At 52.9% G+C, this 18,753-nt stretch overlaps 1 protein-coding gene across 2 annotated transcripts in view; it reads left to right on the forward strand.

The window, feature by feature from the left end:
- The window catches only part of KLHL25 (kelch like family member 25), a 33,348-nt gene that overhangs the window by 2,016 nt on the left and 12,579 nt on the right, over positions 1–18,753 (forward strand). Inside the window, exon 1 of one of the 2 annotated variants that reach the window (XM_078078907.1) lies at positions 2,893–3,056. The exons of the other annotated variant lie outside the window; for it this stretch is intronic. Within the exon in view, the coding sequence (XP_077935033.1) occupies positions 3,040–3,056 (17 nt within the window). The 5' untranslated portion in view covers positions 2,893–3,039. Of the gene's footprint in view, positions 1–2,892; positions 3,057–18,753 lie in introns of those variants that run through there. 2 annotated transcript variants of the gene reach the window in all.

Below are 18,753 nucleotides of genomic sequence, written 5' to 3' on the forward strand. Positions count from 1 at the left end.
CTTCCCTTCTGCCACTCTGATGCACAAGGGGGCTGGGGAAGGAGTGTTATTTAGTGAGTGGTTTGTTCATTCATTTGTTAATTGACTAATTGAGTCTTTGTCTGAAGGGTCTTGATCAGGGCCCTGTCTTCTGGGAGCTCCTAGACAGGGGTGTGCTGGCACGTGGATAGGGGCCCTGCCACATGGACACACAGGTGTGTGCACAGTACCCCAGTGATAGAGGCAGCAAGGGGAGCTGAGGGGAACAGGTGGCAAAGGCTTTTTGGAGCCATGATGCCTTGACAAAGTAAAGATGAGAGTGGCATGGCAGAGCACTGATTCCGAGCCCCAGGCAGCGGCCTTCTCCCACCACCCGCCCGCACTTCTCCCAGACGCCAGGTGCAGGTTGAGGTCAGGGAGCATGCAGATGGGAGGTGATAGAAGGGTTCATCTGAGACTGTGGAGTCAGCAGCCCCCGGAGTCTCCAGGAAGAGGGATAGCTTCTGGTTGCAGCCTCTCTGCTCAGGGGGTCCTGGGAAAAGCCACCCCACCGGCCCCGAAGACCAACCATCGTCTAAGCCCTCATCCATCTGGAGCAGCCTGCAGTGTGGATGTGGCCTGGCCAGGGAGGGGCGGACAGAATTGGGAGGAGGAAACAGAGTGGCCAGACGAAAATGAATTGGCTGATTGAGCTGATGGTTTTCATCTGATGTGGTAAATTTCATAATTGAATTGCCTCAGGCAACCAGAGCTATTGAAGCATTTTCCCAGCCAGAAAACACTTAGTTGGGACAGCTTGGGGGGGGGGGCCCACATGTGCATCCACAGCTTTTACTCACCTCATCCCAGTAGGGCTTTCCCCCTTAGTAATCTGGGTCTTTCCCCGGGTGATTGAATCCAGCCCAGCCTCCACAGCAGGTTCCAGCCTTGTTCCTGGACCACCTGGCCCCTGAGCATCAAAAATTCACGAAAGCTGATACCTGTCACCTGCAGGCACTTGCCTTGCGAGACTGACTCCAGGTCCCTAGGCTGTGAGGATGGGGATGGTGGGAGCAGAGAGAGAGCTCAAAGATGGGAGGGCTTCCTATTAAGTCTCTTCAAGCACAAGATTGGGGAAAAGAGCACGGGCTCGGGAACCAGACTTGAATTCAGATGCTGCTCGTGTGTTTGTGATCTCTTGGGCCTCAGCCACCTCCATCCACCCCTTTCCCCTCCCTCTGGTGCCAGGAGACTCTGTTCTTTCTCATTGCTGGACCTTTCCTTCTAAGCCCTGTCCTTGCCCTTTGGAGGAACAGAGGTAGGCATGTGTGACTCATTGACCTGTTCTTCAAAGCGCTGGCTCTGCGACCTGAGAAATCCAGTTTAGTTGGCGAATTTCACCATATTTCCTCACAGTGGTCTCTTGCACCCTGCGATGTATACGGAGTCTGGAAGAGGCTCTCTGGGCCATACTTTGTTGCAATGTGACTGAGGCCCAAGGCCAACTCCACCTCTTCACCATCCTACAACAGTTGGAGCGCTCACATCTGGAACCTGTTGGCAGAAAGAGCGCTTAAGTGGGGGGGTCTGAAAGTCCTGCTGTGCCTCTGTGTGTGTGATGCCATGTAGGTCCCCTTACCTTTATGGGCCTCAACTTGCTCTTCTCTAACATGTGTGGATGCTCTTCTGTACAATGCTTCTATTAGATGTTTTGCTATAAAATCCCAGAAGTCCTTGCATCCTCTGATGTCATGTAGTTTTATAGGCTTGAGTTATTTGCCTAGCCCTCTTGGGCAGGAAGAGAGAGAGAGCAGCCAGTGGAGTGTGGAGGGGCAAATTGGAAGTGAGGAGTCTAGACTTCCTGCTCTGCCTCTGGTGTGTGCTGTGGGGCTCTGGGTAGGTCGCTTTCCCTCTCTGGGCCCTAATTTTCCCTCCTGTAGAACGAGAAAAGTATACAGTAGGCAAGCTCCCAATTTTCTTTCCTTTCTTGGTGAGTGGAAACTGAGTCAGACTTTCCAGTTTCTCAGGCCTCCCTCGGCTCCCTGCCTCCGCCCACTGCCTTGGAGTCCAGGGCCCAGGTGTAAAGGGCCTGCGGGCACTGGTGCCCATGGATGAGGGGCTAGTGACGGCAGAGGACTGGGTCAAAGAAGAACAAAGCTGGGCCCAAAGGAAGGTGGCATGTGGATGACTGACTTCCCAAGGTTGCTCTGGCAGGTGTGGGAGCACTTAGGCTGACACCCCCGCCCCAATCCCAAGATGGAAAGGGTGGGACCTAGCCCACAGGTGTCCCCAGGGCCACTTCCAAGAAGAGAGATGGGCACAAATCTCCCAAGATTGGTAGGGATCGTGAGGGAGCCCAGGGGGACAGGAGGACGTGAGCCTCCTACACACCAGACTTTGCCAAGGAGGTGCCTGCAAGACCAGTTGGATCGCTCCTCCCGCAAGAAGGCGGGGGCTGAGCAGGGCCGTGGGAGAACCGTGTCTTTGTTGCCAGAGGGAGGACCACGTTCGTCTTGGGTGTCACTTCCCACCCACCTCTGCCTGCCAAGAAGATACCTTCTGTCAGCCAGTCCATCAGAGTAGGATGCAGGGATAGGATAGAAACAAAAAGCCTTGCTTATTTTCTGCCTGTTCTCGTTGGGCCCCCAAGGAGAGGCTGACCACAGATCAATCTAGGGTGAATGTAATTAATTCCCTAATTACGATAAGAGGAGCTTTGCTCACTCAGTTCCAGGATGAGCTGCCTGCCAGGTTTACAGTTGGCCAGGCCAGATTTGTGTGGGCAGGAGCGAGGGCCAAGAGACACAGGAGCTCTTTTTCTAGAAAGCCATTAAATCCAGCATCCAGGGTTCAAGTTCTGCTGCATGCTAGCCAGGTTTGTGAGACCCTGGGCCGCGAGTCCCTTAACCTGTGAATGCCTCTTCTTGTTCACAGCTTTGAAAATCCAAGGGAGAAAGCAGGACAGCTCCATTCATGCAGCAAGCTCTTATTTAGCATCTTCTGAATGGCTCATCCTGGACTAGAAACTGGGAAAAAGAAGTCACGTTCAAAGAGAGTCCTTTCTTGGAAGTTCGGCCTCTGATGTGTGAGGCAGACAGGTAGTTGGGTCGTTGTGGCACACTGCTAAAGAGTGAGTGGCATGTCAAGAGTCTGCCTCAGTTTCCCCATTGGAGAGGTGAGGAAGTAGACCGTTTCTAGCATCTCCATTCCAAATGGGCCCAATGAATATTTTTTGCCATCTGTTCTCTACCAGGCTCTGGGATGCAGCAGAAAACGAGGCAAGGTCCCCACCCTCCTGGAGCCCCTATTCCACGGGGGCCAGATAGACAAAATAAATACAACTGCCATTAGTGGATGAGGAGGAAAAGGTCAAGGTGGGGGACTGAGGGGGCCTAAAGAAGGCCTCTCTGGGCTGGTGACCTTTGAGCCAAGACCTGCAAGACTGGACTGGGGCTCCCATGGGAAGATCTGAGGAAGGGCATGCAAGGCAGGGAGCAAGCGAATGGACAGTCTGGGAACAGCATGGGCCGCGGAGGGGGATCTAGCCAGAGATAGCGGCAGCCATCACCCGCTGTAATCTTCTGGTTCCCAGGGAGGCCAAGGAAAACACGTTCCTTTAAGTTGTTTAATTGTTTCCTTTAACTTCGATAACACATCAGTAGATTCCTTTATAAACGGACAACGTGAGAGAAAATGCAGCATGGCCTGGAAGTCCCCCTCGTCCTTGGTATCTGTCGATGGTTTGGTGCATATCCTCTGGCCGCCCTCTTTCTGGGTTTGTGGCCCAGTGTGTGGTGGCGCTCCTGCCCATCTTACAGCTGCATGACACTCCCGTGTGGCCCGGTCACCAGCTTTCATCTCAGCCTCTCTGGGGGAGACCGTTAGGTCCTATCTGATCCATCCCCCTTCATACAATCCAAAAAGTCGTGTATGTGCTGGATCGTGCATCTTTCTGATTTTTAAATGTTCATTGTCAAAGCTGAATGCCTTTCCCAAAGACTTAGGCAGCTCACTCACCCACCGATGGTGTCTGGGAGCTCATTTGCCCACACCCTCACCCATAATGATAATACTTGATATTTTCCACATTGTCACTCTTAGCTCATGTGATGGGGGGGAAGGGGGTAAAGATCTCATTATTCCTTTAAAACAAGCAAACAAACAAACAAAAAAAGTGATCCAGTTTATCCAGGCTTCCTCTTTCTGTTTTCATCCATCTTTGTTTTTTTCCAGAATATCGAGGTTTAGCAGTTGCTGGCTCTGTCTCTGACTGGTCTCCTGACCTCCAGCGAAGCTTCATCTGTAAAATGAGGCCCTTTTAATCCCTGCCCTGCCCCCTGCCAGGCTGCTGTGCATTGCTTGTGGCGCATGGGAAAACATTCCTGAAAGTTCATTTGATGCTGAAAAGTTCTGCAAACATCATGGGTTTTACTAGTGAGAGCCCGATATTTGAAGCTCAGAACATGTGAGTGAATCCGAGTATTTCTGAACGGCCAGTGTGTCTAGGGGAGGGGCTGGGGTGGCATTAGGTGAGACGTCTGCCTGGCATCCCTCACCTGGCCTGAGAGAGAAGTCAGAGGGCTAGCCGAGTAGGTGTGTTCCTCCCTGTCTCACCTGCAGGAATGAAGGAATGAGCCAGGAGGGTAGAGAAAGATCTCTACCCCATCCATAAAAAGGCTCTGAGAGGGGCATTGGTCACCACAGGCTGATCCCTCTATTTAGCTGCTGGTTAGACCAAAGGCTAGAGCTCTTAGAACTTTATGGATTCCCATGTTTATTACTTTGGGGGTCCTTGTCTGTTTTCCTATAACAGGAGGCTTTAAAACAAGCAAAAGATCGACAAAAGGGCCCTTGTACTTGATTCGGAGACAGAAGGATGGGGAAGCTCTGGAGATTGGTAGAAAAGGAAAGGAGGAGTCTGGGGCCAGGGAAAACCACTCCCATGTGGTTCCTGGGTGGCATCAGGCCCTATGTTGGGGGACCCAGGAGGCTGGCAGCCCTATATCCTGGGCCCCTGGAGGAATTCATGACTGCCGGGATTCCGGTACGTGGGGACACCTTAGCCAGGCTCTCCTGTCATTCCCCAAGTGGGCTGTAATACCTCACCTCCTCTGCTCAAGGGGCAGCATCCAGGCTGGCCTGAGCCCTGCTGCCCTGGGGATGACGTAAGCCCTGGTGGAGACTTCGACTATCCCCCCAGTACTCGACCTGGTTAGGACAGCTGTAGGGGACAGGAGGCCACAGAGAGGGAGGTAGACAGACATGGGAGAGGGTAATAAAGAGCAGATGCGCAAGGGGACCGTGGGACCCCCAAAGGGCCTTGGTAGGGGACCTCCCCTCTCTGTCCTTCTGCAGCTAGTGAGCAGGAGGGGAGGAGGCTGGGGAGCCTGGCTGCTGGCAAGTTTGTACATTTCTCAGACATCCCCTGATGCTGAAGGTTGGGATTTTCATGAAGGGAGTGAGGGGAGCATCTTGGGAGCTGATTTGAGGGTGGTCCACCGGGGGCAGCGGCACGAGTGGGCTGCCCTCGCTGGGTGCCACCTGCTGTCAGCCTGAGCCCAGCTCGCGGGCGTTTCCCGGAGCTAGCGTGAGACCAGATCACCAGGTTTCCTTTCAGGCCCTGAGACAGACTGGAGTCTGTGCTGCAGGAAGCCTCCACTGCTATTTTTACCACTCCGACCAGGACTTTTTACTGGAAGGTACAATTACAAGCAAAATGTCAAGGTTTGGTTGGCCAGTCAAGTTGTGGGAAGCTGCCGCAGGCTGAGGCGGGGGCCACAGCACGGTCGGGTGGTGTGTAAAGCAAGACCCTTTGCACGTGGACGCCTACCTCCCCTGGTTGCTGAGTGGCTTCCTCTGACCTCTTGCCGTGTCTGGAGTTCTCCTCTAGGCCAAGAAAAGGCCTGTGCTGGGTTTTGCCCAGATAATTGCACCTGAACACCTTGTAACTGGCTGGTCATGGGACTGAAGCTAACCAGCTAAGCCATTCTGTTCCTGAGTGCCCCGGAAGTTGACATTATTTTCGGTGAACGTATTTTTGGTGAACCTTCTATATGATACCTGCACTGCTAAGTGCTAGGAGTAGACACGGGTAAGATGGTCCCAGACCCTTTGGACAAGCACCTGGTATGTTTTTCCTCTATATGCATTATGGTTTGAGGCCAAGCAGGGCTTATATTAGATCCTGTTGCTGCGTAACAAATCACCACAAACTTAGTGGCTTAAGCTGTACCTATTTATTAGCTCATAGTGCTGTAGGGCAGAAGCATGAGCTGGCTGGACTGGGTTCTCTGCTTAGGGTCTTGGACCAGAAGTCCAAGGTCAGTGTATTGACTGAGTTCTTACCCTGAGGCCCTGGGGGAGAGTCTGCTTCCTGGCCATTCAGGTTGTTGGCACAGTTGAGTTCCTGGTGGTTGTAGGACTCAAGTCCCCCTGTCCTCTCTGGCTGTCATCTGGATGCTGATCTCGGCTCCTAGAAGCTGCCACATTTTGTGCCACATGGCCCCCTCCATCTCCAGACCCGAAGTGGGGATATCAAATCCTCTCCTGCTGGAAATCTCTGGCATCCACTTCTGTGATCCGATGGAGAAAACTCTGCTGTAAAGAGTTCCTGTGATTAGGTCAGGCCCACCCAGATAACCTCTCTGTTTCTAGGTCACCTGAGGAGTCTGCAACATCATTACTTATATCTGCAGATTCCTTTGCCACGTGGGTAACGTGGCAAGCATACCATGTGGGTCACAGGAGTAAGGCCAGGGTGGAGCTCAGGGGACCGGCTATCTGCATGTTCCCACCACGGGGCTCATGCCTCCAGGGGCTGCACCAACAGTATGAAGAACAGCAGCTCTCACGAACGGAGTGAATTTTGTGTGCCCCGTTGTGCTAAGCTCTTTACCTGGATTCTCTCCTTTCATTCCCACGGTAGTCCTTTGACGTCGGGACAGTTATTTTCGCCCCCCTTTTCCAGATGAGAAGACTGAGGCTCAGGGAATGGATGTATCTGGGGCCAGTCATACAGGTACAAACAGCAGTACTGGGATTTGGAACCAGGGGCTTAGAGCCTAGCCGCCTCGTTAGTTGGCATCTCCAGTTTGATTCCTGCGATTTATGGAACACCGTCCAGGGCAGGGTTGAGGGTTGCTCTTTCCCATCTAGCACTTGAAATATTTAAATATGAAATATGTCAGTCATATTGCAAGTTAATTCAGCAGACAGCAGGAACCTCTCACGTGGGTTTGACAGATGTCTGGATCTTTCTGATTCTTATTCCAGTGGATGTTGTGGTTAATCCATTCCCCTTCGGCCATATTTACTAGCTTTGCATATACTCTAGGCAACAAAAGTGACACAGATTACTGTCCTCTAGGAGTTGGAAATTAAAATAAGGGCACGATATACAATGACCTGAAGGAATAAAGAGTGCCAGACAAGAAACACCAGAATGCTATAGCAAAGAATCAACGGGTATCAGAATGTTAACTTCAGGAAACAACACAAAAATGTGCATTTACTCACTGCCGTGTCCCTGGTACATAGCACAGAGCCCTGCACATAGTAGATGCTCAGATTCCTTATCTGGGTAATTTTTTGAGTATCTTGTGTGTGCAGGGCCCTCTGCGCACCAGCTGCCAAGTCCAGAGGGGGTGTGATGGTGAGGTGAAGGTCTCATGGAGGAGTTGAGACTTGAGGGCAGAAAGGGGAGAAGGGAGAGCGGGAAAGGCCAGGCTGTGTCTGCGCGCTTGGTGGCGGGGAGAGGGGCTGGGGTGGGCCATGAAGCTGGAGCCGGGGACAGACTGAATAAGGCTTGGATGGCCAAGCCTCATTGAAGGCTTTCTGAGCAGGAGAGACTGGTGGTCCGGAGCAAAGCATTTGGCCTCAGATTATTGGGGGGGGACACACTGGGGACAGGGGCCCCTCACAGTCCAGCATGCAGTGGGGAGGGCCTCACCTTGTCTCCAGCATAGGACTGGTGACACAAGGAACCCAGAGGAAGGAAGATTTAATGGAACTTGGTGGCCAAGCGATGTGCTAAAAATGTATATATGAATGAATCGCAATTTCTGGGCACCGATGTATTTGGCTATAAATATACACACATATGTAATTTCAAGAGACCAAGAATTATCAGCTGCAAAGCCCAAAGGCAGCGGCCCAGGCATGGCCCCTGTAGTTTGCTGTCTGAGGCCCTGCCCAGTACAAAGTACCCAGATCTGTTATTTTGGGGGAGAATTAGGGGGTCCTGTGGGAAGAAGAAAGTGGCTGTAATGAGGGGAGGAGCAGGGCAGGCCAGAAGGGAGGCGCCAGGGCAGGTGGGGAGGCCAGCCAGCCGCAGGGTAGAAGGTGCTGGCCCCTGTGACCACACCTCCATGGCTGCCCACCGTGACTGCAAGCTGGGGAGGGGACCTAGACCCGCAGGGTCAGGTGATCCTGCCGTCACCCACCCCGTGCTTTCCGTAGAAGTTTTCCTCTGAGTTCTTAACAAAAACGTGTCTAATGTGGAGGGTAAGGGAGTTCTTCTGCTAACCTGGTGTTCTCAAAGTGTGGTTAGGAGGATCCCTGAGTTTCTTTTAGGGGTCCCCAAGGTCAAAACTGTTTTCATGACAATACCAAGGTGTTATTTGCCTTTTTCACTAATCTCTCCAAGTGCATGGCTTAGTGAGCTGATGTTTTCCAAATGACCATTGCACGGTGTTACCAAAGCATGCATGGGTGAAAACTCCATTCAGAGTGCGAGATAGACCAGGACTGATCGGAATGTCACAGTGTACAAAAGTCATAGATTCAGGCTCAGGTTCCACAGTGCAGTTAATCTTTAACAGGCTCCTGCTTGTCAGGTCTCGGTGAGGTATCAAAGAAGAATACCCTAAATTATCTGAAAAGGCTCTTACAGTTTCCTTCCTTTTCCGACAGCTCATCCCTGTGAGGCTGGATTTTCTTCACATTCTTCAATGAAAACATTTTACAACAAACATTTTGAGTGCACGGTGCTGCCCAGAGCACCTGGGAACCTGGAACCTGAGCCTAGCTCTCTACATTAATTCCCCCTTTAGTCCCTCAGCAGGCAGGTGAGGTGGGTGTGATGATTTGCACGCCCATTTGACAAATGTGGAAACAAGGGCACCGAGCATCTGAATACCAGCACAGGTCTCACATCACAGACAAGGCAGTAGCAGCAAGAGGGGAGGCCCCAGACTGATGGTGGCTGTTCTCCAGGCAGGGGGGAAGGCAGGTGCCTGACAGAAGGCCTGTATCGCAGGTCTGGTCTGTCCCCAGGTCATCCGCTGTCCGCTGTAGCAGGCACTCTTCCTGGCAGTACTAAGCCTGGCAGGGAGACACACCTGCGCACGCTTCCTCCTTTCCTGATGCCCAGGAGGGAAGATGCAGGTTTGCTAAGTGGAACGGGGGGTGCTCGAGAAATCAAGGGTTTTCATTTAAAATACCATCTCCTGTTCAGCTGCACACAGTATTTGTGGCCAGGAAGGTTCTTTGTCTTCATAAATAACCCACCTTGTGCTATTTGAGCAGGGACTTGGGAGCAAAACAGCTTTGAATACTGAAGATGTGTGCACATAGTTTCTTCATCTTCTCTGAGCCTCAGTTGGCCCATCTGTACAAGTGGGACCTTGAAGAGGTGTCTGAAGGATTAAGTGAGAGAATGCATTTAAAAGCACCTGGCACAAAGGTTCATGCAGGGTTTTGAAAAAGTGATACTGTATCGGGCGCCTGGGTGGCTCAGTCGTTAAAAGTCTGCCTTCGGCTCAGGTCATGAACCCAGGGTCCTGGGATCGAGCCCCGCATCGGGCTCCCTGCTCGGCAGGAAGCCTGCTTCTCCCTCTCCCCCTGCTTGTGTTCCTGCTCTCGCTATCTCTCTCTCTCTCAAATAAATAAATAAAATCTTTAAAAAAAAAAAAAGTGATACTGTATCTGGCACAGAATTCCCTTCAGAGGGGTGGGGGTCTCCCCTGTTGTCCTGGTACTGCTGTGAACCAGTTTCCACACAGCCTCCCAGAGGGTCTGTGCACGTACCCACGGGCGTGTGCATAGGTAGTCTGGTTTCCAGCAGACGTAAAAGACAGCCTGCAATTCACAGCATTTCTCATGGTAGCATGGAAAGCCACCTGCTTTATATGTATGTGTATATATATATATATATTTGGCTGCATCGCATTGCACTGTGAATGAACCAAGGTTTATTTGACTAGGACTCTTAGTTATGAACATTGAGGTTGTTTTCCAGCCTTTTGCTTGCAGCCAAAAGCTCATGTGCAAATGGGACTGAGGGCAAGGTTCCCAGGCGTGGAAATGCTGGGGCAGAGGGCACCTGCATTTGTCATTTTGAAAGATACTCTGAGTTGCTCTCCATCTACACTCCCCTGCTCTCGGCCCTCAATGGGAAGAGAAAAGACAGCTTATATCTTGGGCTTTAGGAATTGAGGAGCATTCTGATTCCAGTTCAACACTCACGCTGACAGCCTGGAGAAAAATGAACAGGGAGAAAGACCCACTACAGGAAATGGCCAGTGCTTTACTCTTGGTGTTTTGTTGGTTCCCCGCCCCCCTTCTATTCTGCATATTCATTTTCCTCCAAGACTGTTGCTCCAGGTGGCTCATTGAAAGTGATATCTAGGCCAGAGTGCTTTTAATGGCTCCATCTGTGGGGCTCTGCGAATCTTTTAAGGGACCAGACAGGAAAAGAGACCGCCTCGCTCCGGGTCCCCAGCCCCCCTCTGTTTGCCAAGGGCCAGGCCAGTCCTTCTGAAGAGGGAGGAACCCAAGACCATGATGCAATGTTTGCTTTGGAGGGGACTGTTCTCTCTGCCCCTCTTTGTTTCTCTCTGTCTCACTCTGCATCAGTGAAAGGAAACAAGTTATTTCGACAGATGGGTGAGCCTGAGTGCGCTGTTCTCTGTCCCTTGTCTGATTAGAGCAGTGGTGTCCATTTCATTGGCCCTGCTCCCAGCTGCAGCAACAGCTGGGCTTGCAGACTCCCAGCTTCGGGGGCCAGCGACGGTCCAGGCGGCCCCCACTGAGCTGAGGGGGAGCAGGATGCGGTAACTTCTGTCTGTCCGGCCCTGATGAGTTTGGTGCTGTGTGCACCACTACCCCCCTTAGCTGTAAGAAGGCGCTTTGTTGCAGAGGCAGTTTAAGCATGGTAAACAGAACTTTTAGGACAATAGGACATCAAACATCTGTGATTCTTCTCCATAGATTTTATCCCTAGAGAATACAGTAATTCAACATAAGCAAAAATGTTATTCTTTGGGTAAAAATTTTTAAAACTGGATGAATGACCTAGACGGTCCTTGTATGTTTCACAGACATTGAAAGTTACATTTGGCAACCACAGAGGCCCTGGGCTACTTGATGAGGAAGCCAGAAGGCTGTGGGTCCCAGTGCCTGTAGGGAGCAGGCACTTAATTAACCTTTGCTCAATAGTGAGTGAAGGATAGGAATTTGGAAACTATGTAAATAGGTGAAAACAGTGTAAAATAGGATTCTGTAACTGCAACAATGTAAACTGTTTGGGGATAAAAGGGGAAAATAAGCCAAAGTGAAAATAGTTCCCAGTGTTTCTTAACCTTATCGCCTTCCCCCAAAACCTTTTTAGACCTTTTTTCCCCAATTGTGCTTACCCCCCCCATAAATGTTAATACCAGATGTACTGTAAGTCAATGTACTGTGTATCTGTGCTTTGTATATAAAAAGAACAAGAGGGGCGCCTGGGTGGCTCAGTCGGCTGAGTGTCTGACCTCGGCTCAGGTCATGATCCTGGGGTCCTGAGATCAAGCCCTACGTTGGGCTCCCTGCTCAGTGGGAGTCTGCTTCTTCCTCTGCCCCTCCCCCTGCTCGTTCTCTCTCTCTCTCTCTCAAATAAATAAAATCTTAACAACAACAACAACACAAGATTTTCATCCAAGAACCAATTTTTGCCCCTTAGGGCAGTGTCCTCAGCCACAACCTCCCTATCCCCCACCCTCAGGAAAACCCTCAGGAAAACGCCAGTGTTCAGGGCTGTAATTCTGGGGGATTTACATCTTTTGTATCTTGTGCTTCAATCTTACATTGCCTTTTCAGTAAAAATGACTGAGCTCCTGGGTGTGCCTCTTGGCCTGTCTCACTTGGTCCGGGGAGCTCACACCGTGGGAAGACAGGGCTCTTGGGCAGAGAACCGGGTGCCGACTGCCCAGGGCGGTAGCTTCTGTGGGCTGCATGTGTCGCCCAGACGGTGTCTCCTGAGGGTCTGCTTCTCTCCTGAGCAAGATGGCTTCTCCTAAAACACAGACCCTTGCCAGTGCGGAGCTGGCAAAATCCTTACATTGTCTTGGAGCAGCTGGGCAAGGCATGGGAGACTGCTGGATCCTTTCCCTGAGGCAGCCTTGCTCAGCTGGGTGTCCTCACCTGAACAGGACCCACAAAATGACCCTAGAGGCTGTTTTCTCACTTGCACCCTTTGCAGCACACAGGAGAGAAGTTAGTTCGTTGCCCACATTGGATATCTTGGGGCACGGAGGCTTCGTTCTCCTCACGATGGCACTGCCCCAGGCGCACGGAAGCTGGTTGACAAGGGGTAGACGGAGACGAGAGTACCCGGTGGCTGGAACCCCGGGCTGTGGCGCCTAGATTTCTTCTGTCCTTTGGTGCATGGGAAAGAGTGACAGGGATCTGCACCCCAGCAACCTTGTGACATTGGGCGCACGGAGTACAGTGGTGGGAGCTCATCGCCCAGTGTCCAGCAGGGGAGGGGCGGGTGGCGGTTGTACCCAAGGCTGCGGGGAGGCGGATGCGTTAGCACAGAAAGCACGTGGAACGGTGGTACTCGAGGACTAGAGTTCAGTACTCATAGTACTGCTCCTGCCCTGAATCCCAGAGCTCCCGTTCTCACGTCCGGATGACAGAACTAGTGGGGCGTATGGCGGGACTGTACTTCTGGTACTCGTGGGTGAGTGAAGCTGTGGGCCTGGTTTTGGCCAGTGAGACGGGAGCAGAAGTGCTGTGTGTCTTCCAGGCCAAGCATGGGGTTGTCGGTGCTCACGGTCCAGAGCGCTCTCCCTCTTCCCATTGGCACTAGCAACTGATGACATGGTGCTGCTCTGTCCTCGGGGGTCCCTGGGGCTGACGGTGATCACAAGAATACTCCCACACCCCCCTCCCCACCACCTCCGAACCATGATGCACGTAGTATGAGCAAGAGAGAAACCTCCGTTCTCCGAGGCTGCTTACATTTGGGGGTGTTTGTTGATGTGGTGTAACCTAGCCCGTCCTGATTAAAGCGGTGGTCCTGATCGTGTCAGGCTTGGCTGTGGGGATCGCACCTTCTGTGTGAGATGCCCAGCACAGCAGAGGCCCACCGTAGCCTTGCGTCTGGTCTGGCTCCCCTCCTGGCCAGAATTCCCTGCTGAGGCTTTGCAACAAGTGTTGCTTCACCTCTCAGCAGGGCTGCACAGCCTTGACCCCTTACCGCCTGTCCTGTGCCTCCTCTGGGAAAGCAGAGCCTTGGCCCTGGGTAAGCCAACACAGCACAACCCCCGAGCCCTTCCCCAGGCAGTGTTTCCACACCAGTGGAGTTGGCATCCATCTCAAATGCATCTATCAACTAGTAATAATAGCCCCCTGGCTTCCCAGCCAGCAGAGGCTGCAACAGCCTGGAACTTGGCTATCAGTCATGGAGGCCAAAAAGGCTGGCCTTCCTCAAGTGTGCTTAACATTTGCGGGCATTAAGTACAAAGGCTGTAACAGGTGGAGAAGGCACTGAAGCCTTTGCCCACCCCTCTTGGCCTACCAGGACCTCCCTTTCCCTTCCAGGCTTTGGCTGCAGGTGGACAGGTGGGCCATGTGTAGGGAAGCCTGAGGACTCACTACCCAGCAGGGCACACATTGTAGGAGGGAGCTGGGCACGTTTGAGAGGGTACAGTGGCGCTGGTGATCACGATCTCGGAACCACAGACGAGAGAACCAGTTTGTCTCATAGTGTGGTCTGCCAGAGATCTCCAGGGTGTCTGGGATTCTGCCCTGTGGGGAGATGAGCTCAGGGGCAGGCTGACCTGCTGTCTCCCTTTCATGGGGAGCCATCGGATGCAGGGTCATGTTGGTACTGCCTAAAGAGGAACTTCATTTGTAACCCAGCGCTGTATGAAGCAACACCCTCACCCCTTCCCTGGGCCATGCTCCGTTCTAGAACTGTCCTTGTAGCCAAGCCATTCCCCTGTAGGAGGGACGGGAGTGAGGCTGTGGCCTGGGGTGGGGCAAAGTTGCATCCAGCCGACTAACCACATTGAGCAGAAGGTGTGTGTTACACAATTTTTGTGACTTTACTGCAGGTTTGAGATCTTTCACAATAGAGATGGAAAGCAAAATCAAAATAGAGACAGCAAAAAATACAAATAGTTCTAGTCCTTTGCGTTTTAAATTAAAAACAGGATACGTACAAGTTTTTGAATGTGTATAAAGTTTTATTTTTTTAAAGAAAGGGCTCTCGAAAGGCGGAGGCATTTAGGGAAAGGACCCTTTGTCTGATGATGCACTTGTATCTAGAATGATCTTTGCCTCTGATTCAGTTACCATGGTCATAGTGATTTTGCTTTCAATTAACAATTAGATCTGTGTGCTTTGTAAGGTGCTTAGTTTGCTTTCCACTTAAAAGATGGAAGAACGGATAGCCCTGCGCCCTGCGGGCTCCCTGAGGTGCTTGGGTCCCCAGACGTGGGGGTGGGGCGGGCAGGGCAGGCTCTTGAGCTGCCGCATCACGTGGCCACCCCGAGATCCTGGCCTGGGAAGTGTGTTGCATCACACATCCCAGCACATATGCGGTGTTTAATAGCATTTAACTCTTTCGTTTTTACAGTTCCGGGAGACACCCAGATGACACACACCTTCGGTGTTTTTTCTGATCGCAAAAATATGGCATAATCATTAAAAAAGTCAAACAACTTATAAATGAATAGAGTAGACAGTGAAAATTGCCTTAATCAAAGCAGAGGGCAGGGGCACCCGGCTGGCCCTGTAGCTGGAGTGTGCGACTCTTGATCTCGGGGTCGTGAGTTCAGGTCCCACGTTGGGCATAGAGCTTACTTAAAAGCAGAAAAACAGTAGGGATGGAGTAAGGCGCAGGGGTGTCTGCTCTGTTGTGTGTTTGGTGACCGTGGTAATGGAGCAACGATACTGAAACAGCCCACGGACCAGGCCACTCGAAGTGCGCATCATTTACTGTCTCGTTTGTCTCTCACTTGTTCTCATCTGTGGTTGAAAAAAAAAAGCACCCAGAGAGACGAATTAACTTTCCCAAAGGCACACAGTAAGGGCTGCATGGTCTAACCAGTGGCCTGGACGAGCTTTGGTCCCTCCTCCGCTTTGTCACAGTTCTCAGTATGGCTGAGGCAGAATCCCACCGGAGAAGCGTCTGCAGGGTCCTTGCTGCCTCTGCCCACCCCGGCCCTCTCCCATCCTGCTCGCACGTTTGCCTTTGTGGGACGCGTGTGTTGCGTGGCCCAAGAGCTAAGACCTTGCCATCTTGGTTTTGGGCCTTCGGCATTGCCTGGGATCTAGCAGGTGCTCAGTCAGGATTTGTCCCGGGTTTTGAGATTGGGTGATGTGTGACCTTTGCAGTCACTGAGGTCCTGTGTCTGGCGCCCCAGTTCGGACTGGGCTGTGCGAGGTGAATTCCTCACTCACGTGTCTGGCACCGGCGTTCAGATGGCGGCCAGATGGACGGGGAGTGGCCGGGCCGCTCATGTCGTCTGGCTTCCCCTCGAGTGAGCACTGCGAGAGACAGGGAGCGGAAGCCTCGCTGGGCCCAGGCTCCCTTTGGCTCCGTTTGGTCCATCACAGGCAGCCACAGAACCCGCTCAGACGCAAAGGGAGGGGACATGGACCCCGCCTATCGGTGGGAGCTGTGTCACAGTTCGTGGGCATCTTTGGTCCTCAGCCCCACGTGACTGTGCCCCTGGCCTTTCTCTTCCCTGAGTGGGGGCCAGCCTTGTTTCTGCCCAACCTTTGTGTTTGCAGTTCCTACACCTAGAACCTTCCTTTTCCTGTCATCACACCCTGGCTCCGGCTCATCAGTGAAGCTTCAACTCACATGTCCCCTCTTCACAGGGGCCTAAGTGACCCCACCGTCTTGTCACCGTGGCCCACTCCTATTTTCCTCACTCACTGACCTATTTCCTCATTGCTGGTCTGCCCCCCCCACACACACACAGCACTGACCCCAGAGCTGCAGCCCCGTGGGGGCAGGAACCTGTCTCTGTCCATCACCTCCTCCCATGCCCAGTACGTGGCACATGGGAATTGCTCAGGAAGCTTATGGTTGATGAGTGAGTCGGAGCCACATTACCTGCAACCCAGCAGCAGGGCCCTGGGCTTTCCCACTCCCTCTGGCCTCCGGTGAAGATCAGTAGCGTTGACATCCTCATTTTGAGGAGCGCAGACTGCTGGCTGGTGGAGGGAGGCGGGGAGGGGGTTAGTGCTGCAGCCAGATGCAGTCAGGCCTTCTGGGCAGGGGTACCAACAGCTGGTTGTTGTTTTTGTTTGTTTGTTGTTTTTTAAGATTTATTTATATATTTTAGAGCGAGAGAGAGCATGTGGGGAGGGGCAGAGGCAGAGGGAGAGAGAATCTCCAGCAGACCCCGTGCTAAGCACGGAGCCCGACACAGAGCTCCATCCCATGACCCTGAGATCATGACCTGAGCCAAAATCAGAAGCCAGACACTTAACTGACTGAGCCACCCAGGTGCCTCCTGACAGTAGCTTTGATCGTCTGTGGTGCATTTTTTCTCTGAGAACGGAGACCTTTAGTTTTCTGGGGCTGGGATCTTTGGAGAGCATGGCGAGTTTCTTCTGGAGGTCTTACCGCCTTGGCCACTTTAGTTAACTCTCCAAGGGTGATGGGAGAAATGAGCTGGGCACATTGTTATTTGGTGCATTTTAACTGCTTCTGTGCAGGTGAGGATTGCAGTGTGGGGAGCGGAGGTGGATCAATACCTCTTAGCAGGATGATAAATTGCTAGTCTGGAGCATGGCTGTTACTTCATGTGCCTTAAATCCATCAAAGCCCAGGATGACGCTTAGGTAATCAAAATAGTTCTGTGATACACACAGCATGAGAGCATCTGATTTATTATGGCCCCCAAGGCAGGGAGCCGAGGAGACGGCCCTTGAACACACCCTCTCGAACGCTGGCCCCTCCTGCCACTGGACGGGAGCCTGTGTCCCGCACTCTCTGTGTCCCCCGCCCCGCACAGGGCTGCGCGTGTAACTGCTAGTGAACACAGAAAACCATCTCCTAAAACCCATGCTCGGTGTCTGGGGTGGCCTCCCTGTAGGTGGAAAGGGCTGAGGGACCCACACAGTGGAGACGCCCGAGCAAGGAGCACAGCGCCTGGTCACCGATCCAGGGAACTGATGTTAGTGAGCGCTTGTCCTGGTGGGGACTCTAGATGGCCAGTGACAGAAACCCCTGTCAGACACAAAGGAAGGGGAGAGGCACAGCCTTCCCCGTCCCAGCCTCCAGCTTCTCTGCGTCTGGGCTGAACAAGCTGAACGAGCGCTCCATGAGACGTCAAGTGGAGTGAGTTTTGTGCATTGTACATGTCTCCAGTCTTCGTCATTCAGTCAAATCGAGCGGCTGCTCTGTGCCAGGTCCCACTGCGTGTTGGGGTCACCTCAGCCCCACACGTGGTCCCCACCTTCAGCAGGTTGGGGAGACAGGAGACAAATGCATGTTACATAGCGGTGGGTGCTGTGATGAGGGCAGAAGTGGGTGAGGGGTGGGGAGGAGCTGATCTCCACAAGGTGGTCAGGTCACCCTCTGAGGAGGTGACAGAGCGAGCCATGCAGAAAAAAAAGTGACAGGCAGGGGAGCCTTCCAGCCAGAGGACCAGCGTGTGAAAAGGTCCTGCGGCCAGTAAGAAGTCCAGTGTGGCCTGAGGGGGCAAGCAGGGTGGGAAGTGGCAGGATATGAGGACAGAAGGCAGCCAGTGAGGAAGGGTCAACTCATGTGGGGCCTGGCAGCCACAGTGACAACTTGGGATTTCACTGAGGGTGCTGGGACACCCCCTGGTGGGTTGTGACTGGGGGTGATGGGATCCAGGTGATACTTTTGGAGCCCTCTGGTGTCTGGAGGGAGCCCAGATCACTGAGGGCAGAAGCAGAACCGGGTGGGGGGGGGGGGTTCCAGTAGTCCAGGGGAGGGATGGAGGCGGGGAGAAGGGTCAGACTCAGGACTCACTTAGGAGGCAGAACCACAGGACTTGTGAGGGCTAGGTGTTGCTGGTGGGGAGGGATGGGGGGAGTCTGGAGATTGGGCCCAGATAAGAAGGAGCATGTTGGTGCCATTGCCCATTTTCCTGGGCTGGGGGCAGCAGGTTCGGAGGAAATGCTGAGCACTGTCCTGGACATGTTATGGTGGAGGCGACCAGCTTCCAGATGTTTTGTGGTTGAGGTGAGGAGCCTGCCACAGGGCATGTAGCACCTGCCCCCCGTCTCCCCGCCCAGGCTCTGAGGCCTGTCCTCCTGTGCCAGCCAGCCCGGAGCAGAAGCACAGCCCTGGGGACCTGTGGGCCCGGCCGGAGACTTGCAGCTCTTGTGATTCCCTTCTTGTGTCTGGGCCTCAGCATCCTCATCTGTGAACTGGGGTAACGAGACCCTCCACCTCCTGGAGTCGTGATGCTTCTGGGACAAGATCACCTCGCTCCAGGGTCCAGGGCAAGTCAGAGCATGCCTGGTGGTTGCTGTCACCGGCAGACTGGCTCAGAACGGGCACTGTCCAAGAGGAGGTGGTACAGTCTGGGGAGCAGCCAG

This window comes from Halichoerus grypus, chromosome 8, assembly GCF_964656455.1.
Source record: "Halichoerus grypus chromosome 8, mHalGry1.hap1.1, whole genome shotgun sequence".
Lineage (NCBI taxonomy): Eukaryota > Metazoa > Chordata > Mammalia > Carnivora > Phocidae > Halichoerus > Halichoerus grypus.